General features: G+C 48.7%; 1 protein-coding gene across 2 annotated transcripts; it reads left to right on the forward strand.

Annotated features, from left to right (window-relative positions):
• The first annotated feature begins 1,626 nt into the window (after positions 1-1,626).
• ERG28 (ergosterol biosynthesis 28 homolog) lies at positions 1,627-23,195 on the forward strand. 2 transcript variants are annotated; one of them, XM_038748323.1, is made up of 5 exons: positions 1,627-1,692; positions 11,089-11,262; positions 16,775-16,865; positions 22,333-22,451; positions 22,576-23,195. In XM_038748323.1, the coding sequence occupies exons 2-5, from the start codon at positions 11,130-11,132 to the stop codon at positions 22,653-22,655; spliced, it is 423 nt and encodes a 140-aa protein (XP_038604251.1). In that variant the 5' UTR covers positions 1,627-1,692; positions 11,089-11,129; the 3' UTR covers positions 22,656-23,195. The 2 variants fall into 2 exon arrangements, with proteins under 2 accessions (XP_038604251.1, XP_038604260.1); XM_038748332.1 differs by lacking the exon at positions 1,627-1,692 and adding an exon at positions 8,272-8,290.
• The last annotated feature ends 976 nt before the right edge of the window (positions 23,196-24,171 follow it).

The raw sequence follows: 24,171 nt of genomic DNA on the forward strand, positions 1-24,171 counted from the left end.
GATAGATGTATGTTGCCAACTTGTATGTTCCCAAGCGCTTAGTACAGTGCTCTGCACACAGTAAGCGCTCAATAAATACGATTGATTGATTGATTGGGGTAGATATATGTTGCCAACTTGTACTTCCCAAGCGCTTAGTACAGTGCTCTGCACACAGTAAGCGCTCAATAAATACGATTGATTGATTGGGGTAGATGTGTTGCCAACTTGTACTTCCCAAGCGCTTAGTACAATGCTGTGCACACAGTAAGCACTCAATAAATACGATTGATTGGGGTAGATATATGTTGCCAACTTGTACTTCCCAAGCGCTTAGTACAGTGCTCTGCACACAGTAAGCGCTCAATAAATACGATTGATTGATTGATTGGGGTAGATATATGTTGCCAACTTGTACTTCCCAAGTGCTTAGTACAGTGCTCTGCACACAGTAAGCGCTCAATAAATGCGATTGATTGATTGGGGTAGATATATGTTGCCAACTTGTGCTTCCCAAGCGCTTAGTACAGTGCTCTGCACACAGTAAGCGCTCAATAAATACGATTGATTGATTGGGGTAGATATATGTTGCCAACTTGGACTTCCCAAGCGCTTAGTACAGTGCTCTGCCCACAGTAAGCGCTCAATAAATATGATTGATTGGGGTAGATATATGTTGCCAACTTGTACTTCCCAAGCGCTTAGTACAGTGCTCTCCCCACAGTAAGCGCTCAATAAATACGATTGATTGATTGGGGTAGATATATGTTGCCAACTTGTACTTCCCAAGCACTTAGTACAGTGCTCTGCACACAGTAAGCGCTCAGTAAATACGACTGAATGAATACAAGGTTGTTAAGCGCTTCCTCTGTGCCCATCACTGTTCTAAGCGCTGGGGTAGATATATGTTGCCAACTTGTACTTCCCAAGCGCTTAGTACAGTGCTCTGCACACAGTAAGCGCTCAATAAATATGATTGATTGATTGGGGTAGATATATGTTGCCAACTTGTGCTTCCCAAGCGCTTAGTACAGTGCTGTGCACACAGTAAGCGCTCAATAAATTCGAATGATTGGGGTAGATATATGTTGCCAACTTGGACTTCCCAAGCGCTTAGTACAGTGCTCTGCCCACAGTAAGCGCTCAGTAAATACGACTGAGTGAATACAAGGTGGTCCCCCGTGGGGCTCCCAGTCTCCATCCCCATTTGACAGATGCGGTAACTGAGGCCCAGAGAATCAATCAATCAATCGTACTTCTTGAGCGCTTTCTGTGTGCGGAGCACTGTACTAAGCGCTTGGGAAGTACAAGTTGGCAACATAGATCTACCCCAATCAATGAATCAATCGTATTGATTGACAAGGGGGCGGGGAGGGATTCGAACCCACAACCTCCGCCTCCCAAGCCCGGGCTCTTTCCACTGGGCCACGGTGCTTCTCTTCTGCGCAGGCGCAGATCTCTCCAAAGAGGAGGCGCGGAAGGTCGCCGCGTGGGCTGCTTCCGCCACTCCCAACATGGACGGTCCCACGTGACACGCACGCCCCGCCCAGATCGCTGCTGATTGGTCGCCGCCCCGGTCACTCCCTCTCTCCTGCTCCGCTGCCGCCAATCGGATCGAGGGGCGCGGAGGGCGTCGGCCAATCGCCGCGCCGAGCGGGGAGGTGGGCGGGGCCGGAGCTGCCTGCGGGGCTGCGGGGCTGGTCCCATTGACAGGTATGGGGGGGGGTCATGGGGAGGTCATGGGAGGTCATGGGGAGGTCGTGGGGGGTCGGGACCGGCCCCCACCCCCCGGCAACAGTCAGAGCTGATGGAGTGGGGGGCCTCGAAACCATCAGAATTCATTCAATCGTATTGATTGAGCGCTTACTGTGTGCAGGGCACTGTACTGAGCGCCTGGGAAGGCCAAGTTGGCAACATACAGAGACGGTCCCTACCCAACAGCGGGCCCGCAGTCTAGAAGGGGGAGACAGACAACTAAACAAAACATGTTCACAAGATAAATAGAATAAATATGGACAAATAAAATAGATTAATAGAGTAATAAATACGTACAAACATATATACAGGTGCTGTGGGGAGGGGAAGGAGGTAAGGATGAGGAGGGGGAGGATGGTATTGGTTAAGTGCCTACTATCTTACCTCCTTCCCTTCCCCGCAGCACCTGTATATATGTTTGTACATATTTATTACTCTATTTACTTATTTATTTTACTTGTACATATCTATTCTATTTATTTTGTTAGTATGTTTGGTTTTGTTCTCTGTCTCCCTCTTTTAGACTGTGAACCCACTGTTGGGTAGGGACTGTCTCTATATGTTGCCAATTTGTACTTCCCAAGTGCTTAAGCGCTCAATAAATACGATTGATGATGATGATGATGATACTACGTGCCCGGCACTGGATCTATTCAGTCGTATTTATTGCGTGCTTACTATGTGCAGAGCACTGTACTAAGCGCTTGGGAAGTCCAAGTTGGCAACATATAGAGACAGTCCCTACCCAATATTGGGCTTACAGGCTAGAAGGGGGAGACAGACAGCTAAACAAAACATATTAACAAAATAAAATAAATAGAATAAATATGGACAAGTAAAATAAATAGAGTAATAAGTACGTACAAACATATATACAGGTGCTGTTGGGGAGGGGAAGGTAAGGATGAAGAGGGGGAGGATGATATTGGTTAAGTGCCTACTACGTGCCAGGCACTGGATCTGTTCAGTTGTATTGCGTGCTTACTGTGTGCAGAGCACTGTACTAAGCGCTTGGGAAGTACAAGTTGGCAACATATAGAGACGGTCCCTACCCAACATTGGGCTTACAGTCTAGGAGGGGGAGACAGACAACTAAACCAATCATATTAACAAAATAAAATAAATAGAATAAATATGGACAAGTAAAATAAATAGAGTAATAAATCCGTACAAACATATATACAGGTGCTGTGGGCGGTGGGGAGGAGGTGAGGAGGGGGAGGATGGTATTGGTTAAGCGCCTACTACGTGCCAGTAACTGGGTCTATTTAGTCATATTGCGCGCTTACTGTGTGCAGAGCACTGTACTGAGCACTTGGGAAGTACAAGTTGGCAACATCTAGAGACGGTCCCTACCCAACAGTGGGCTCACAGTCTAGAAGGGGGAGACAGACAACTAAACAAAACGTGTTAACAAAATAAAATGAATAGAATAAATATGGACAAGTACAATAGAGTAATAAATACGTACAAACATATATGCAGGTGCTGTTGTGGGGGGGAGGAGGTGAGGATGAGGAGGGGGAGGATGGTATTGGTTAAGTGCCTACTACGTGCCAGGCACTGGATCTATTCAGTTGTATTTATTGCTCGCTTACTGTGTGCAGAGCACTGTACTGAGCGCTTGGGAAGTCCAAGTTGGCAACATATAGAGACGGTCCCTACCCAACAGTGGGCTCACAGTCTAGAAAGGGGAGACAGACAACTAAACAAAACATATTAACAAAATAAAATAAATAGAATAAATATGGACAAGTAAAATAAATAAATAGAGTAATAAATAGGTACAAACATATATACAGGTGCTGTGGGGAGGGGAAGGAGGTAAGGATGAGGAGGGGGAGGATGGTATTTGTTAAGCACCTCCTACGTGCCAGGCACTGGATCTATTCAGTGGTATTGCGTGCTTACTGTGTGCAGAGCACTGTACTAAGTGCCTGGGAAGTTCAAGTTGGCAACATATAGAGATGGTCCCTACCCAACAGTGGGCTCACAGTCTAGAAAGGGGAGACAGACAACTAAACAAAACATATTAACAAAATAAAATAAATAGAATAAATATGGACAAGTAAAATAATAATGATAATGGCATTTATTAAGCGCTTACTATGTGCAAAGCACTGTTCTGAGCGCTGGGAAGGATACAAGGTGATCAGGTTGTCCCACGGGGCGCTCACAGTCTTCATCCCCATTTGACAGATGAGGGAACTGAGGCAGAGAAGTTAAGCGACTCGCCCAAAGTCACATGGCTGACAATTGGCGGAGCCGGGATTTGAACCCATGACCTCTGACTCCAAAGCCCGTGCTCTTTTCCACTGAGCCATGCTGCTTCTCTGTGCTCTCTGCTTCTCTAAATAAATAGAGTAATAAGTATGTACAAACATATATACATATATATAGGTGCTGTGGGGAGGGGAAGGAGGTAAGGCGGGGGGGATGAGGAGGGGAAGGATGGTATTTGTTAAGCGCCTACTACGTGCCAGGCACTGGATCCATTCAGTTGTATTTATTGCACGCTTACTGTGTGCAGAGCACTGTACTGAGCGCCTGGCAAGTACAAATTGGCAATCAATCAATCAATCAATCAATCGTATTTATTGAGCGCTTACTATGTGCAGAGCACTGTACTAAGCGCTTGGGAAGTACAAATTGGCAACACATAGAGACAGTCCCTACCCAACAGTGGGCTCACAGTCTAAAAGGGGGAGACAGAGAACAGAACCAAACATACCAACAAAATAAAATAAATAGGATAGAAATGGCAACAGATAGGGACGGTCCCACCCTAACGTCGGGCTCACAGTCTAGAAGGGGGAGACAGACAACAAAACAAAACGAGTAGACAGGTGTCAATACCATTAGAATAGATAGAATTATAGCTAGATACACATCATTAATAAAATAGAGTAATAAATATGTACAGATATGCACAAGTGCTGTGGGGAGGGGAGAGGGGTAGGGCAGAGTGGGGGGCGATGGGGAGGAGGAGGAGAGGAAAAAGGGGGGCTCAGTCTGCGAAGGCCTCCCGGAGGAGGTGAGCTCTCAGTAGGGTTTTGAAGGGAAGAAGAGAGCTAGCTTGGCGGATGGGCAGAGGGAGGGCATTCCAGGCCAGGGGGAGGACGTGGGCCGGGGGTCGACGGCGGGACAGGTGAGAACGAGGCCTAACGGTGAGGAGATTAGCGGCAGAGGAGCGGAGGGTGCGGGCTGGGCTCCAGAAGGAGAGAAGGGAGGTGAGGTAGGAGGGGGCGAGGGGATGGAGAGCCTTGAAGCCCAGGGTGAGGAGTTTTTGCCTGATGTGTAGGTTGATTGGTAGCCACTGGAGATTTTTGAGGAGGGGAGTAACATGCCCAGAGCATTTCTGGACAAAGACAATCCGGGCAGCGGCGTGAAGTATAGATTGAAGTGGGGAGAGGCAGGAGGATGGGAGATCAGAGAGGAGGCTGATGCAGTAATCCAGTCGGGATAGGATGAGAGATTGAACCGGCAGGGTAGCGGTTTGGATGGAGAGGAAAGGGAGGATCTTGGTGATGTTGCGGAGGTGAGACCGGCAGGTTTTGGTGACAGATCGGATGTGTGGGGTGAACGAGAGAGTGGAGTCGAGGATGACACCGAGGTTGCGGGCTTGTGAGACGGGAAGGATGTCTACAGTGATGGGAAAGTCAGGGAGAGGGCAGGGTTTGGGAGGAAAGATAAGGAGCTCAGTCTTGGACATGTTGAGTTTTAGATGGCAGGCAGACATCCAGATGGAGATGTCCTGAAGGCAGGAGGAGATGCGAGCCTGGAGGGAGGGGGAGAGAGCAGGGGCAGAGATGGAGATCTGGGTGTCATCAGCGTAGAGATGATAGTTGAAGCCGTGGGAGCGAATGAGGTCAACAAAGGGAGTGAGTGTAGATGGAGTACAGAAGGGGACCAAGAACTGAACCTTGAGGAACCCCTACCGTAAGGGGATGGGAGGGGGAGGAGGAGCCCGCAAAGGAGACTGAGAATGAACGGCCGGAGAGATAAGAGGAGAACCGGGAGAGGACGGAGTCTGTGAAGCCAAGGTCGGATAGCGTGTTGAGGAGAAGGCGGTGGTCCACAGTGTCGAAGGCAGTTGAGAGGTCGAGGAGGATTAGGATAGAGTAGGAGCCGTTGGATTTGGTAAGAAGGAGGTCATTGGTGACTTTCGAGAGGGCAGTTTCCGTGGAGGGTAGGGGACAGAAGCCAGATTGGAGGGGGTCTAGGAGAGAGTTGGAGTTGACTGTACTTAGCACTGGGGTGGATACAAGCAAATCATACTACTACTAATAATAATGATGGTATTTGTTAAGTGCTTGCAGTGTGCCAGGCACTGTACTAAGCGCTGGGGTGGGTACAAGCAAATAATTATAATTATGGTACTTGTTAAGCGCTTAACTGTATGCCAGGCACTGTGCTAAGCACTGCGGTGGATACAAGCAAATCGGGTTGGACACAGTCCCTGTCCCACATGGGGCTCCCAGACTCAATCCCCGTTTTCCAGATGAGGGAACTGAGGCCCAGAAACGTGAAGTGACTTGCCCAGGGTCACACAGCAGAGAAGCGGTGGAGCCGGAATTAGAACCCGGCTAATTAGAGAAGCAGCATGGCTCAGTGGAAAGAGCCCGGGCTTTGGAGTCAGAGGTCATGGGTTCAAACCCCGGCCCCGCCGATTGTCAGCTGTGTGACTTTGGTCAAGTTACTTAACTTCTCTGTGCCTCGGTTCCCTCATCTGTAAAATGGAGATGAAAACTGTGAGCCCCCTGTGGGACAACCTGATCACCCTGTAACCTCCTGAGCGCTTAGAACAGTGTTTTGCACATAGTAAGCGCTTAATAAATGCCATTATAAATAAAAAAATAAAGAAACCCGTGACCTTCTGAATCCCAGGCCGTGCTGCTTCCTGGAGAAGAGGCCAGGTTCGGGGAATCACCGCTCGGGCCTCTGGTGGGGAGAAAGTCGGGGTGGGAGGTCACCGGGGAAAGGTGGGGCTGTAGGGGAAAAGGCCGAGGATGAGGGTAGGGAAAGGACAGCTTTAGGAGGAGATGGAAGGATTTAATTCCTGGTTTGCTATGGGAGGCAGCGAAAAGGCATAGTGGAAAGAACACTGCTCCGGGAGGCGGGAAAACTCGGGTTCCAATCCCGGATCGGCCGCTTACCTGCTTTGCGATCTTTGGTTAGGGCAGTCATAACTTCTGTCTGTCTCCCCCTCTAGACTCGAAGCTCACTGTGGGCAGGGAACGTGTCCGTTTATTATACCAAGCGCTGAGTACAGTGCTCTGCACACAGTAAGCACTCAGTCAGGGTGATTGAATGAACTTCTCTGGGCCTCAGTTTCCCCACCGATAAACTGGGGATTCAGTCCCTGTTTTCCTTCCACCCTTAGACGCGAGTCACGTGTGAGCAAGGGCTGTGTCTGAGCTAGGTATCTTGTATCGACTCCATCAATGGTCGGCTCCTCCATTCATTCATTCATTCATTCAATAGTATTTATTGAGCGCTTACTGTGTGCGGAACACTGTACTAAGTGCTTGGGAAGTACAAGTCGGCAACTTATGGAGACGGTCCCTACCCAGCAACGGGCTCACAGTCTAGAAGGGACGGGCTCAGAATGCAAGCTCATTGTGGGCAGGGAAAATGTCTGTTGTATTGTTGTTTCACTTCAATTGTATTTATTCATTCATTCAATCGTATTTATTGAGCACTTACTGTGCGCAGAGCACTGTACTAAGCGCTTGGGAAGTACAAGTTGGCAACATAGAGAGACGGTCCCTACCCAACGGTGGGCTCACAGTCTAGAAGGGGGAGACAGACAACAAAACAAAACATGTGGATGGGTGTCAAGTCATCAGAATAAATAGAAGTAAAGCTAGAAGCACATCATTAACAAAATAAATAGAATGGTGAATATGTACAAGTAAAATAAATAGAGTAATAAATCTGTACAAACATATATACAGGTGCTGTGGGGAGGGGAAGGAGGTAGGGCGGGGAGAGGAAAAAGGGGGCTTAGTCTGGGAAGGCCTCCTGGAGGAGGTGAGTTCTCAGTAAGGTCTCCCAAGTGCTTAGTACAGTGCCCTGCACAAAGTAGGCACTCAGTAAATATGATTGACTAATTTATAGTGAGCTCAAGGTAGAAATGGGCAGTGGGCAAAGAACACCTGAAGCAGCGTGGCTCAGTGGACAGAGCCCGGGCTTTGGAGTCAGAGGTCATGGGTTCAAATCCCGGCTCCGCCACTTGTCAGCTGTGTGACTTTGGGCAAGTTACTTGACTTCTCTGTGCCTCAGTTCCCTCATCTGTAAAATGGGGATTAAGTCTGTGAGCCCCATGTGGGACAACCTAATCACTTTGTATCCTCTCCAGCGCTTAGAACAGTGCTTTGCACATAGTAAGCGCTTAATAAATGCCATCATTATTGTTATTATTACCTGACAGTTCCCAGTTCAACAGATAAGGCCCAGAGAAGCGGTGTGGCTTAGTGGATAGAACACAGCCCTGGGACTCAGAAGGACCTGCGTTCGGATCTGACTCCGCCCCTTGTCTGCTGTGTGACCTTGGGTACGTCACTTGACATCTCTGCACCTCAGTTACCTCATCTGTTAAAGGGGGATTTTACGGAGCCCCATGTGGGACGTGGACCGAATCCAATCCGATTAGCTTTTATTTACCCCAGCACCTAGTACAGAGCCTTGTACATAGTAAGCCCTTAACAGATACCATTAAAAAGGGCGAAAGAGCAACTTGTGATGGAGGAATGAGTGGGCATGAGGCTTTCTGTGCCCAATAAAAGCCATTTCTAAGTGAGAGAGTTGCCTGAGCCGGAGAATGGAGCTATCCATCCCCTGTGGGCTGGTTTGGAGTGTCATCATGATCAGCGACATTTATTGAGGATCTGCTGAGTGTGCCTGCTGTGTAGAGGAGCAGAAAAGCAACCCTGTTCCCGAGGAGATTGTATTGTAATAAAATGGAGCTTCCTTGCCCAGAAGAGACCCAGGTTCTCTCTGGTTTGCGACCAACCAGGAATGGTCTGTTGTGAGCACTCTGCCCTCAGCTTTTTGTTAAGGGCCTCCCTAGTGTCATTCCCCATCTCATCCTGGCCCTTCCCCGAATTCCACATTATAGCTGTTCCCGGGCTTTATGGTACATACCTTTAAATTATTTATTAATATTAACATCTCTCTCCCCCTTGAGACTGTAAGGATGCTGTGGGCGAGGAACGTGTCTGCCAACTCTGTTGAATTGTATTCCCCCGAGTGCTTAGTACGGTGCTCGGCGCTTAGTAAGGGCTCAATAAATATCAATGAGTGATTGATTTGCTCACTGATGATAATAAAAACTGTGGTATTGGTCAAGTGCTTACTATGTGCCAAGCACTGTACTAAGTAAGAGGGAGAACAAGTGTTCTCCCCATTTTACTGTGAGCCCACTGTTGGGTAGGGACTGTATATGTTGCCAATTTGTACTTCCCAAGTGCTTAGTACAGTGCTCTGCACATAGTAAGCACTCAATAAATACGATTGATGATGATGATGATGAACTTTAATTGTGCATCTTTCCTGAATAACCACAGACCTAGCATTCTGTTGTACCCCTCGAAAATCCACTTCCAACAATGACAGCTTGTTTTTTCATTCGTTTGTTTTAATGGTATTTGTTCAAGTGCTTAATACGTATTTTTTACTTTTTACTACTTACCAGGAACTGTACTAAATACCGGGATAGGTCCAAGATAATTGGGTTCACACAGACCCTGTCCCACATAGGGCTCACGGTCTTAATTCCCATTTTACAGATGAGGTAAGGGAGGCCCCGAGAAGTTGTGACCTGCCCACAGAGAGGACCAGCGGTGGAGCCGAGATTAGAACCCGGGTCCTCTGACTCTCAAGTCCATGCCCTTATCCCTAGCTTTCAAGCCATTTCTGTGACAAGAACTAGGTCTGAGGCAGATTCGTGACCAGAAAGCCACCTGAATCAACAAGGGCTGATGGCTGGGACTAATTTAACCGCTCAGCTTTCCACAGTGAGGATGCTAGTTTTCCTAAATCAGAAAAAAAAGCTACCATGCCATTTCCTCTTTTTGAGTATCTTGTATCTAGCCCAGTGCTCAGCACGTAAGAAACGATATTATTGTAAATTTTACCGCTCAGTTAATCAGTACTTGATTTCTCTGTGTATTGTACTCTCCCAAGCACTTAGTGCAGTGTTCTGCACACAGTAAGTGCTTAATAATAGCATTGATTCATTGATTGATAACGGCTTAATTTTTTTAAAAAATCAATCAATCAATCAATCGTATTTATTGAGCGCTTACTGTGTGCAGAGCACCGTACTAAGCGCTTGGGAAGGACAAGTTGGCAACATATAGAAACAGTCCCTACCCAACAGTGGGCTCACAGTCTGAAAGGGAGAACAAAACCAAACATACTAACAAAATAAAATAAATAGAATAGATATGTACAAGTAAAATAAATAAATAAATAAATAGAGTAATAAATATGTACAAACATATACATATATACAGGTGCTGTGGGGAAGGGAAGGAGGTAAGACGGGGGGATGGAGAGGGGGACGAGGGGGAGAGGAAGGAAGGGGCTCAGTCTGGGAAGGCCTCCTGGAGGAGGTGAGCTCTCAGTAGGGCCTTGAAGGGATTTTAAATGGCATTTAAGCACTGACTAGACACTAGGCACCATCCTAAACGCTGGGGTAGATACAAAATAATTAGATTGGACACATCCCTGCCCCACACAGGGCTCACAGTCTTAGCCCCTGTTTTACAGATGAGGAAACTGAGGCGCAGAGAAGTTAAATGAGTTGCCCAAGGTGACACAGCAGACAAGCGGCAGAGCTGGGATTTAATTTCCACAACATAATGCAACTACCCCTGGCCTGGAATGCCCCCCCTTTTCATATTCTACAATTACTCTCCCCACCTTCAAAGCAGTATAGAAGGCATATCTCCTCTGAGAGACCCTCCCTGGCTGAGCCCTCGTTTCCTCTTTTCCCACTCCCTTCTGCGTCGCCCTGACTCGCTCCCTTAATTCACCACCCCCACAGCATTTAGGTACATATCTGTGATATATTGATTTCTATTAATGACTGTCTCCACTTCTAGACTGTAAGCTCTTTGTGGGCAGGGACTATGTTTGTTGTATTGTTGTTTGTACTCTCCCAAGAGCTTACAGTAAGCGCTCAATAAGTACGATTGATTGATAGCTTAACCTACCAAGGCATAAAAAGTTGTAAGCTTAGACACATGGTACAGAGAGGCCTAAGCATACGCCTAAGGCCTAGGAAAAGTACCTAGAAGGGATTAAGGAAGTTTGAGTTTGCCTTGACCTCCGTCTTTGTCCCTGCAGATACATCCTGCCGGGCAAATTCCTCCGGGTGCCGCGTTGAAATGAGCCGCTTCCTGAACGTACTACGCAGCTGGCTGGTTATGGTGTCCATCATCGCCATGGGGAACACCCTACAGAGCTTTCGGGATCACACCTTCCTCTATGAAAAGCTGTACACCGGCAAGCCCGACCTCGGTAAGTCCCGAAAAGCCCGGGAACAGATTGGTAGACCTTCGAGCGACTACTGACCATCCCGTTTGAGTGGAAGGTCCTTGGGACAAAAACTGTGTCTTGCTAGTTTCCAGACACTTAGTACCGGGAATTGCATTCGATAGGTGCTCTTGAACACTCTTGCTAACCTTCCTGTTATCATTATTACTCCTGGATCCTGTTCACTGATGCTCCTTTTTGTCCTTTTCTCATCAGCCAGATTTCAGCTAATTGCCTTGGGCTTATGGTAGTGGGTGAGGGGGACTTAGCTAATTGGCATCGTACTTCTCGGGCTCCCCCGGGGAAAGTAAGGATATTTGAAGAGTATTCTGGAGTCACGCGTAAAATGTTCATAAAAGGATCTGAGCCTTCTGCAGACCTTTTAGGCCATGGAACGTAGTGTGTTTCCTCCAGGAAAGTGAAATGCAGAGCGGGTGATGGGTTTGCCCCAGGTTCTACCAAGTCCTTGACAGTGGCCAGGAGAAGAAACCCAAACTCCTACCCCGCTCCATTTTCTCTAGAATAAGATTAGGTGCCGCAGTCTTTCAACTGAATATACTGAAGATCTCTTCTGGTCTCCTCTGAACAGTAACTATAGGGATAATAATTATGGTATTTATTAAGTACCTCTTATGTGCCAAGCACTGCGTTCCCCCGTTTGAGGTCCATCTAAAGCCAACTTGGGCAGTCGTGGTCCTGTTTGAATGAGAGCAGTGTCTGTCTCAGAGCTGCTGACAATTCCGCCTCACTTGGGGAGCTAACCTAGTTACAGACTTTTTACTGGCCTAATGCTCGCGACAACTGGGAATTGGATAAGAATAAAGTAGCCAAGATTTTGTTTGAAGAAGACTAATACAACAAAAATGAGCGGTGGAAAATGCCTAGAGAAATGAGTGTTACAAATGTACCCGTGGTCTGCAGGCTCAGCCCTCCTCTGGTCATCTTATTTGTGTTTGACCCAGAGGTGTGACCCCTCTTCCTCAGAGTTAGTTAATAATGGCGTGTATTAAATGCTTACTATGTGCAAAGCACTGTTCTAAATGCTGGCGAGATTACAAAGTGATCAAGTTGTCCCTCGGGGGGCTCACAGTCTTGATCCTCATTTTACGGATGAGGTAACTGAGGCCCAGAGAAGTTGAGTGACTTGCCCAAAGGCACACAGCTGGCAATTGGCAGAGCCGGGATTAGAACCCATGACCTCTGACTCCAAACCCCGGGCTCTTTCCACTGAGCCACGCTTCTTCTCGGGGTTGGATATGTAGGCTGGATTACTGCAGTGCGGTCCCCCTGTTAGGTTCAGTAAATGCAGAATCTCATCACGGTTTATGAAGTGCAGGAGGGTAAAGGTCTCAGTGAAGATGTCTCTCCCCGTACATTGACAGGATAAATTAACCGGAGGGTGGAACTTTTAGGTTCCAAAATGTGGCTCTCTGGGGTTGGGAACTCAGTTCTTGATGGAGAATCACTCTATCGATTAATAATAATAATGATGATATTTAACCCATTATAATCAGTATAGTATTATATGATTAATCGATTGTAATAATAATAATGATAGTGGTATTTGGTGAGCACTTACTATTTGCCAAGCACTGAACTAAACGCTGGGGGAGGAGCTAGATAATCAAGTCCCACGGCGTAAGTAGGAGGGACAACAGGTATTCCCTATTTTATGGATAATAATAATAATGGCATTTATTAAGCACTTACTCTGTGCAAAGCACTGTTCTAAGCGCTGGGGAGGTTACAAGGTGATGAGATCGTCCCACGGGGGGCTCACAGTCTTAATCCCCATTTTACAGATGAGGTAACTGAGGCCCAGAGAAGTTAAGTGACTTGCCCAAAGTCACACAGCTGACAATTGGTGGAGCCTGGATTTGAACCCATGACCTCTGACCCCAAAGCCTATGCTCTTTCCACTGAGCCACGGTGCTTCTTAAAAGGATATGAGACATCTCTTGTCCCTAATGACCTGGTCATCTATTTGATTGAGAAAATTGCAGCTATCAGGTGTGATCTCCCTAAAATCTCCTCTGCCGCTCTCCGGTCCCTCTCCCTCCTGCCCTTTCTTCAACTCTCCTCTTTTCCAGCAGCATCTCAAAAGGAGATCTTTGCCTGCTCTCAAACCCCACCCCCTCCCCCCGTGCGTCTGACCCCATCCTTTCACACCTTATCAAAGCACTTGCCCCTTTCCTTTTTCCCTCCCTGACCACCATCTTCAACTATTCCCTCTCCAGTGGTTTCTTCCCCACTGATTTCAAACATGCTCATGTTCCCCCCATCCTTGTCCCCACAGCTCCCTAAAGTTATTGGCCCATATTCCTTCTACCATCCCTCTGTAAACTCCCTGAGGGAGTTGTCTACACCTGTTGTCTCAAGTTCCTGTCCTTCAATTCTCTCCTTGACCCCCTCCAGTCTGGCCTTCCATCCCCTTCACTCTGCAGAAACTGCCCTCTCAAAGGTCACCCATGATGTCCTTCTTGCCAAATCCAACGGCCCCTACTCCATCCCAGTCCTCCTCGATCTCTCAGCTGCCTTCGACAGTGCCAACCACCCCCTTCTCCTGGAAACATTATCCAACCTCACTTGACTGACACTGTCTTCTGCTGGTTCTACTCCTATCTCTCTGGCCGCTCATTCTCCGTGTCTTTCGCAGGCTCCTCCTCTCCCTCGCATCCTCTAACTGTGGAAGTCCCTCAAGGTTCAGTTCTGGGTCCCTTTTTATTTTTCCTCTACATCCACTCCCTTGGAGAACTCATTCACTCCTGTAGCTTCAACTATCACCTCTATGCAGATGATTCCCACATCTACATCTCTAGCCCTGATCTCTCTCCCTCTCTGCAGTCTCACATTTCCTCCTGCCTTCAAGACATCTCTACTGGGATGTCCCACTGACACCTCAAACTTAACATGTCCAAAACAGAACTCTGTTTTCCCATCACTGCTGTAGACAGTACCACCATCCTTCCTGTCTCTCAAGCCCATAACCTTGGTGTTATCCTGGACTCTTCTCTCTCATTCAACCCACATATTCAATCTATTACTAAATCCTGTCAATTCAACCTTCACAGTATTGCTAAAATCCGCCCTTTCTTCTCCATCCAAACTGCTAACACGCAAATCCAAGCACTTATCCTATCCCACCTTCATTACTGTATCAGCCTTCTTGCTCACCTCCCTGTCTTCTGTCTCTCCCCACTCCAGTCCATTCTTCACTCTGCTGCCTGCTCATTTTCTATAAAAACATTCAGTATGTGTTTCCCCACTCCTCAAGAACCTCCAGTGGTTGCCCATCCATCTCCACGTCATACAGAAACTCTTTACCATCAGCTTTAAAATACTCAATTACCTTGCCCCTTCTACCTTACCTCTCTGTTTTCTTATTATAACCCAGCCCTTCTGGAGGAGGTTGGAGGCCACTCTTCGCTCCTTTAATGCCAACCGGCTGTCTGTACCTCAATCTCATCTATCTCAATCATTCAGTCATATTTATTGAGCACTTACTGTGTGCAGGGCACCGTACTAAGCAGTTGGGAGAGTACAACACAACAGTATGAGACACATTCGCTGCCCACAATGAGCTTACAGTTTAAAGGGTTGCCGCCATCCTCTCACCCACATCCTGCCCTCCCTCTTCATATCCAACAGACGATTACTCGTCCTGCCTTCAAGCCTTACTGAAGGCACATCTTCTCCAAGAGGCCATCCCTGACTTAGCCTCATTTCTTCTTTTCCCACTCCCTTCTGCATCGCTCTCATTTGCTTCTATTATTCACCCCTCTCTCACCCCCACTGCACTTACGTACATATCCATAATTCATTTATCATTATGTCTATCTTCCCCTCTAGACTGCGAGCTTATTGTGGGCAGGAATGTGTCTACCAACTCAGTTATACCGTACTCTCCCAAGCACTTAGTGCAGTGCTCGGCACACAGTAAGCACTCAATAAATACCATTGATCGATTGATCGTCAATACTGTGTGCAGAGATGGGTCTGATCTGTTGAATTTTCAGGTCATCAGCTCAAAGTAGCAATAGCAGTTCTGTCAGGCACCCGATCTTCATGGCATCAGGCTCCCCATTGCAGGCACAGGCCACCAGCTAAGAAAATCAGTCAGCGAACACAAAGTTATGGATTGTCCGTGCACTTTACTAGTTACTTGACTTTAGTGGTATTTTAGGGGCCCTTCTGAGGGTCTAAATGTCTGTCTCCCCCTTCTAGACTGTGAGCCCACTGTTGGGTAGGGACCGTCTCTATATGTTGCCAACTTGTACTTCCCAAGCGTTTAGTACAGTGCTCTGCACACAGTAAGCGCTCAATAAATACGATTGAATGAATGAATAAATACCTGGATGGAAACGAATTGCCATCCGAATCCTCTGGATGTGAGCAAGAGTAAGGCGAGATGAGTCACTGCTTTCCTTTCCCACACTGGGGAGAGTTGGGCACTGGCGTTGGAAAGTGAGGCAGTTGTTCTCTTGGTCTCCGGCTAAGATTTCACACCAAGGGATGGGGCCAGATACGAAGCAGAAATGCACCTAGATAGAACTGCCTCTATGTGTTGCCGACTTGTACTTCCCAAGCGCTTAGTACAGTGCCCTGCACACAGTAAGCGCTCAATAAATATGACTGATTGATTGACTGATGAGTACCTGGGTAAGCCTCACCCGATATCGGGGTCTGGACTGAACTTTCTGCCTCACCCAGTGTGAGAACCTGGACCGAACTATGGATCTGCTTCAAGAGAAGCAGTGTGGCTCAGTGGAAAGAGCATGGGCTTTGGAGTCAGAGGTCATGGGTTCCAATCCCAGCTCCGCCAATTGTCAGCTGTGTGACTTTAGGCAAGTCACCTAACTTCTCTGGGCCTTAGTTACCTCACCTGTAAAATGGGGATGAAGACCGGGAGCCCCCCTTGGGACAACCTGATCACCTTGTAGCCTCCCCAGTGCTTGGAACAGTGCTTGGCACATAGTAAGCACTTAATAAATGCCATCATCATCACCTGGCTTAGTTTGAAGCCTCAGGGTCTCCCGGTCGGCCTTAGTGTCACCTAAATCTCTGGTTGAGGGCAGAGAATGTGCCTGTTTATTGATATATTGTACTCTCCCAAGTGCTTAGGACAGTGCTTTGCACAAAGTAAGTGCTCAATAAATACGATTGAATGAATGAATCCAGGTTAATTCCAGGACCGTCCCAGTCTCCCGGCGATTCTTCTGAACAGGGTGCACCCCGAGGCCCAGTGAACTAGATTTGCACCTTAGGAACTTGGCTGGAAATGAACCGATGAGATGGGGCCAGCGTCTTTCGCCCTGACAGCTTCCACCTTCAGAAAGCAGAGAATTTCCAGGTCAAGGGACAACTCGTCACACTGCACCCTCTGCTTCGGCCTGAGAAAGCGTGCTCGCTCAGCTCCCTGTTTCCCAAGAAGCGCCTCTGGCCGGGAATGTCCCTGCCGGAAATCTCAAACATCTCCCTCCTTTCCTCCCCTACACAGTGAACGGCCTCCAAGCTCGGACCTTTGGAATCTGGACCCTGTTGTCCTCGGTGATACGCTGCCTTTGTGCCATTGACATCCGCAATAAGACGTACGTATAATAATAATAATGATGGCGGCATTTATTAAGCACTTACTATGTGCAAAGTACAGTTCTAAGTGCTGGACAGACAGGAGGGGTGTCACTGTCTTTTTTGAGGAGCTGAGCACTGAACACTCAGGCGGTTTCTCAAGAGCCTTGACTGCAACCATATCTCTGTGTCCTTATAGCCTTATGTCTCATATCCCTATGAGAAGTGGCTTGGCCTAATGGATAGAGCGCGGTCATGAGTTCAAATCCCGGCTCTGCCACTTGTCTGCTGTGTGACCTTGGTCAAGTCACTTCACTTCCCTGTGCCTTAGTTCCCTCATCTATAAAATGGGGGTTGAGACTGGGAGCCCCACGAGGGACAGGGACTGTGTCCAACCCGATTTGATTGTATCCACCCCAGCACTTAGTCTCGTGCCTGGCACATAGTAAGTGCTTAACAAATACCACAGTCATCATCATCATCATCATTACGTTGGAACCAACCCATTGCTGGGACAGCCAATGGTTCATTCAGCCCAGTAGTCCGCCGCCAACAATGGCAGCAGTGTGCTGAGGAGAACCATGTGATAGCTGCCTTCCTCGTGGTTAGCGGCCCTAACTTTTCTGTCAACAGACCTAACTCTCCCAGACGGGCATGCTGACAAATGTTAGTTGCTCTTTCCTTCAAACCGGTTTTCGTCTTGGATCAGGCTCTGCTGGCCATCTCTAACAGCCTCCGGTAGGACGTCAATACCTTTCACTCAATGTCTCAAAAACAATCACCCTCACGTTCCTCTTTTACACTTCTTTTACCAAGAAGTGAAACTAATGGTCTGGATTTTCCAAACCCATCAGGAACGGGCCCGGTCCTACGCTAAGCTGTAGTTGAGTAATCAAGACCTTATTGAGGAGTTCTCCCGAGATTAACTGTTGCAGAAACCAAGAGTCACCCTTCCCATTCCCAACCTCTCCAGGGGACTCTCGGGTGTCATTGCGTGGCACTTGTCTACACTGGAGTCTGCCAAGAGCAGCTGCCCTTGTTGAAAGGTGGGAAAATTGAATTCAGCGGTTCCACCACAGGTTGGCACATTTTGCTCTATGAAACATTATTCAGGCAAAATCCTTCAAGATATGAAATTTGGACATTTTTGATAGCTACTGATCAGTGCAATCAACCAATGCTATTTGAGCACTTACTGTGTGCACAGCATAGTACTAGACGCTTGGGAGAGCACGATACAACAAAGTTGGCAGACACGTTCCCTGCCCGCAGTGAGCGTTGAATTACTAGGCCACCCTCTCTTCCAAGCAAGGGCGGCTCCAGCGAAGAGGGAGATGGGACATTCTGTGAAGTTCCTGAGGAAGAAGGGACCTAGGCCGATATTTATTTTATCTTTAAATTATTTATTAGAAATGATTCATATTAAATAGATATGAATAAATAAATAATATGTCCATCTCCCCCTCTGGACCGTAAGCTCATTATGGGCAGGGAACGTGTCTGCTAATTCTCTTGTAGTTTCACAAGCGCTTTAGGACAGTGCTCTGCACATAGTAAAGAGCTCGGTAGATACCATTGACTGACTGTCAGTCTCCTGGGGACGCGAGCGCGTGGTTTCCTCCGAAACTGAAGCACGTGTGGGTGAACCCTGGGGCTGACCTCCGCAGCAGGTGCAGCGGGCATCCCGGCCTGGACCACCGCCAAGCTATGTGGGTGACGGGAGAAGTGCACACACGCTCATTTTCCACTGGGCCACCGAGAGGCTTCTCCGGCAGAGAGTGGTCCTCCCCGCTCCGGAAAGGGGAAGCTTTTTGCCTCCCCTCAAAGCGGGAAGGCAGCCCAACTGAGGCGGTTCTCCCGTGGCACCTAGGGAGTGTTTGTGCTGACCGGGGGCTGCCTTCCCATAGGGTGGGCAGAGGAGGAGAAATGAGAAACCTTGTGACTGTTTTCTTTTTATTTCAAAAACCAACACAAAATAAATCCCCCGGGGCCACAGGCCATCCCCAGGCTGGGGAGCGCTGAGGCGACTGCCCAGCTCACTGCGGGTGCACCTAGGAGTGGAGTGCCTTCTCAGGCCCCCAGTTCCTCCCCCTCCTCCTTGCCTCACCCCCAACGATCTGGCCTCCTACTTCATTAACAAAATTAAATCCATCAGGTCCGACCTCCCCAAAGTCACTCCCCCCCCTTCTCCAACCCCGTGGCTCTCAACACTCTCTGCTACTCTCCCATCCTTCCCAGCAGTATCCTCAGAGGAGCTCTCCTCCCTCCTCGCAAGTGCTACTCCGGCCACCTGTGCTTCTGACCCCATTCCCTCTCATCTCATGAAATCTCTCGCTCCATCCCTTCTCCCCTCCTTAACTTCCATCTTCAACCTCTCACTCTCCACTGGTTCCTTCCCCTCTACCTTCAAACATGCCCATGTCTCTCCCATCCTAAAAAAACCCTCTTGTGACTCCACCTCACCTTCTAGTTATCGCCGCATATCCCTCCTACCATTCCTTTCCAAACTCCTTGAACGAGTTGTCTACACGCACTGCCTCGAATTCCTCAACACCAACTCTCTCCTCGACCCCCTCTAGTCTGGCTTCCGTCCCCTACTTTCCACGGAAACTGCCCTCTCAAAGGTCACCAATGACCTCCTGCTTGCCAAATCGAATGGCCCATACTCTGTCCTAATCCTCCTCGACCTCTCAGCTGCCTTCGACACTGTGGACCACCCCCTTCTCCTCAACACGCTATCCGACCTTGGCTTCACAGACACCGTCCTCTCCTGGTTCTCCTCTTATCTCTCCGGTCGTTCATTCTCAGTCTCTTTTGCAGGCTCCTCCTCCCCCTCCCATCCCCTTACTGTGGGGGTTCCCCAAGGTTCAGTTCTCAGTCCCCTTCTGTTCGCGATCTACACTCACTCCCGTGGTGACCTCATTCGCTCCCACGGCTTCAACTATCATCTCTATGCTGATGACACCCAGCTCTACATCTCTGCCCCTGCTCTCTCCCCCTCCCTCCAGGCTCGCATCTCCTCCTGCCTTCAGGACATCTCCATCTGGATGTCTGCCCGCCACCTCAAACTCAACATGTCCAAGACTGAACTCCTTGTCTTCCCTCCCAAACCCTGTCCTCTCCCTGACTGTCCCATCACTGTTGACGGCACTACCATCCTTCCCGTCTCACAAGCCCGCAAACTTGGTGTCATCCTCGACTCCGCTCTCTCGTTCACCCCTCACATCCAAGCCGTCACCAAAACCTGCCGGTCTCAACTCCGCAACATTGCCAAGATCTGCCCTTTCCTCTCCATCCAAACCGCTACCCTGCTCGTTCAAGCTCTCATCCTATTCCGTCTGGACTACTGCATCAACCATCTCTCTAATCTCCCATCCTTGTGTCTCTCCCCACTTCAATCCATACTTCACGCCACTGCCCAGACTGTCTTTGTCCAGAAATGCTCTGGACATGTTACTCCCCTCCTCAAAAATCTCCAGTGGTTACCAATCAATTTACGCATCAGGCAGAAACTCCTCACCCTTGGCTTCAAGGCTGTCCATCCCCTCGCCCCCTCCTACCTCACCTCCCTTCTCTCCTTCTGCAGCCCAGCCCGCACCCTCCGCTCCTCTGCCGCTAATCTCCTCACCGTGCCTCGTTCTCGCCTGTCCCGCCGTCGACCCCTGGCCCACGTCATCCCCCTGGGCCTGGAATGCCCTCCCTCTGCCCATCCGCCAAGCTAGCTCTCTTTCTCCCTTCAAGGCCCTACTGAGAGCACACCTCTTCCAGGAGGCCTTCCCAGACTGACCCCCTTCCTTCCTCTCCCCCTCATTCCCCTCTCCATCCCCCCCATCTTACCTCCTTCCCTTCCCCACAGCACCTGTATATATGTATATATGTTTGTACACATTTATTACTCTATTTATTTTACTTGTACATATCTATTCTATTTATTTTATTTTGTTAATATGTTTTGTTTTGTTCTCTGTCTCCCCCTTCTAGACTGTGAGCCCACTGTTGGGTAGGGACTGTCTCTATATGTTGCCAACTTGTACTTCCCAAGCGCTTAGTACAGTGCTCTGCACACAGTAAGCGCTCAATAAATACAATTGATTGATTGATTGATTGAGTGGGCACCGGACTGGCATCAGATTGGGCAATATGACCGTCTGGGGGAGGTGGCACCACACTGGATCGTAGTTCAGCCCCTTTGCCTTGAGGCTGGTAGAACTGATGGGATGCCCAGACAAATTCTTTAAGCCAAGCAGACGCCTCTTAGGCAAATTCCACCACCATCGTGGACCCATCCCAGCCAGTATTTTACAGTATCCTTACCCAGTTTGGACCACTAGAGGATGCACAGAGCTGTCTGTCTAAAACTCCACCCCATCCCGATTCAGTTCCACAACGGATGATAGCGTTTCTTTTTGCCTCAAAAACAGTGAAACCCCCTTCCCTCCCCCAAATGGCTGCCCGCTTGCTTGCCATGAGGGACACGAAGGAAGGCTGGCTGTTCACTGCTCTCCATGCAGTTACCTCAAAACCAAATTTTCCCTTCGCTGGCCCTAAAAAACCGAACAAACCCCAGAGCTGATAGTTGGGGGGCTACGTTGTGGTGGCTTCAGTTTTGCTTTGCTTTTCAAGTGGACAGAGTAAGACCTCAGTCTCCCCATCCTCTCTTCTCCCCATTGTCCACTTCCTCATGGACTCCACCCTCTTTTCTCCCTTTCTGAAAGGCTTGTCATCTGCCAGCCTGACATGCGCCTTCATCTTTAGTGTTTTCTTGGTCACAACCCCACTCTATCCTCATATTCAGTTGCCTCTAGCAGCAGAGACACCTCCTGAAGCTGAGACCCATTTTTGCCTTCTTACATTCCCCTCTGAGACTGTGTTCCAACCCCACCACATTCCCGGAGCAAACCGGGGAGAGAGAGGATTGGGGCTTCCCAGACTCTTGGCTACTTCCCCATTAGACCACACATCCTGGACCTGTAGCCAAGTCAAAAAAGCAGAGCAGAAGGCTAAGCCATTTTCTGGGGAATTTGGGGTTTGAAGACCATCCTCTTGAGTAAGTGGAATGTATTTCATCACATTACCAGATTGGCTGTCTAGACTACTCCACTTTACCAAGAGGTTGCTTGCGATCCTGGCCTTGCTGAGACATAGAAAGCATTAACTGAGACCCTGTGTACCCTTGGAACAGCAGACTGAACTTCTTCAGCACTGTTTATTTTTTGTTCTTTTGTTGTTGTTTTTTAACATTTCTGAGTCTGAGACAGTGTCATAAGACAGCCAAAGTGTAATTCAAATTCTCCTCGGCTCCTTTAGAGGTCACATGCTGCCTCTGCCTCTTGCACGAAACCTCACCTAGTTTCACATCATATCCAGTGTTCTTATAGTTGGGGTTATTCGGTTCCTATTTTCTCATTGAGCGAGTCTCTCCTTCTCTCTCCCTCCCTCCCACTTGCCTCCCGTACTGGTAACTTATCTCTCTCTGCTTCCTGGCAGGCTCTATCACATTACCCTGTGGACCTTCCTCCTTGCCTTGGGACACTTCCTCTCAGAGGTATTTGTGTATGGAACGGCAGCTCCAACAATTGGTGTCCTGGCCCCACTGATGGTGGCAAGTAAGTAGAGTAACATTTCTGTAAGCTTCCCATGATGGGGTGGGAGGGGGGCATTAATTTTGGGCAGGGGGAGGCAGGAGTGGCAGTTGGGAAGGGAATGGTGACTGTCCCCTATGTGTGGCAGGTTTCTCCATCATGGGCATGCTGATCGGATTGCAGTACCTGGAAGTGGAACCAGTATCCCGCAGCAAGAAGAGAAACTGAGGCATCACACGTTGTAGCGTCATCTCCCCACCTCTGGGCCATCCTTGCCAAACTGACATAGCCTGATTGGGAACCCGGGCAAATCACTCTCTATCTCTAGTGGTTTTCCTTTCCCACTCTATCGTGGGCTTCTTCCCTGACCTGCAAACCTCCCAACTTTCAGAGCCAGTGCAATTGCCAGGTTCCCCCATCACAGCAACCCTCACTCCTTTTTCGGTTGGTTTTCCTTTTTTGGAGGACTTGGCTCTCTGGGGAGATGCCCGGTGCTACCATGCCCCAGAGCAGCGGGGGTGAATGAAAGGTCAGTGGCTTCAGCTCTGCTGCCACAAACGGTGGCCTCTAGGACTCCTCCAACACCCCCCGCCTCCCTAGGGGAGGAGTGTTCCCTGAAGGCCTCAACATTCCTGCAGGAGTTTCTGGGAGCAAAGGACCTGGCGTCAGCCCACCCCCTGGCACCTGGGTTTCCCTGGAGACTCTCTAATTGTCAGTGCTCGTGAGGTGTGTTTTGTAATAAACGAGAGAAAACTGTTTAGTAGATAACTTGTTTGTGTGATATAAATATTCCAAGGGAGCAGGAATTCAGGGAGGAGTTTTCCCTGAAGCTAGGGCAGAAAGGTGATTCTCCAGGTGACACTCTAGTTAACTTAATCAGGTGGTCCAGGAAACCGTTCTCAGCTGGACCCTTTTCCAGAGCAGTGAAAAGCATACACCAAGGGTAAGATTCTGCCTTCTTTTCTTCTCCCATTTATTACTAGTCAACTCAGGAAAATCCCACTTCTTTCCTCATCTGCTCCTCCATTTCCTCCCGTCCAAATAAATAGCATGAACTGAAACTATCATTTCCTCACTTCTTTGTAATTTAGGAGGGAAACCAGCCACCCCTGAAAAGCTGTAGTTTACTGGACTTTTGAGTTTCCCATGTTCTTCTACTTTCTCAAAAGCAGCTAAGACCCAGTTTCCCTCCTAAAGTACAAAGAAGTGAGGAAATGATTGTTTCAGTTCGTGCTATTTACTTGGACCTAGAGACGGGGGAGAGTCAGACCCTCCTCAGAATGAGGCTTCTCAGGCAAACGTGCTAAGGAATGGGCAGAGCATGCAGCTGGTTCAATTGAGCCAGAAAGCAGAATTCCGAAGAAAAGATATAATGCCAGACGGGCTGGAAAAAAGTTCTGGAAGGGGCCAACAGGGACCCTGGAGCTCCCCCCACCCATCCGCCCCACTGAACAAGGTAAGTCTCAGCAGACGTTCTATCCAAGGGCTGGAGGCCTGGGACATATAGAAGCCCAGGGATTTCCACCCCTCTAGCCATGCCTCCGATCCTTTCCCATACCTGCAGCATCCGGGGGTCTACGACCTGGATTACAAGGCCCTCAGGGAGCACCAAACCCCCCTGCCATCATTCTCGTTCTCCCACCCGGTGGAGACAACTTAGCACAGAATCACGCCGCCTCCACTACTACGGGTATTAAAGCAAGTGTCTGTTTTTCAGCAGCATTCAGTAAACATGGTTAGAGAT

The sequence above is a fragment of the Tachyglossus aculeatus genome, chromosome 1 (assembly GCF_015852505.1).
Source record: "Tachyglossus aculeatus isolate mTacAcu1 chromosome 1, mTacAcu1.pri, whole genome shotgun sequence".
In the NCBI taxonomy this organism is placed as follows: Eukaryota; Metazoa; Chordata; class Mammalia; order Monotremata; family Tachyglossidae; genus Tachyglossus; species Tachyglossus aculeatus.

Bases quoted from the DNA above. Each gene is read 5' to 3' on its own strand.
- ERG28 (XM_038748323.1), top strand. From the start codon at position 11,130: ATGAGCCGCTTCCTGAACGTACTACGCAGCTGGCTGGTTATGGTGTCC. The intron at 16,866-22,332 runs GTACGTATAATA...GCTTCCTGGCAG, and splicing joins ATTGACATCCGCAATAAGAC to GCTCTATCACATTACCCTGT. The intron at 22,452-22,575 runs GTAAGTAGAGTA...TATGTGTGGCAG, and splicing joins GGCCCCACTGATGGTGGCAA to GTTTCTCCATCATGGGCATG.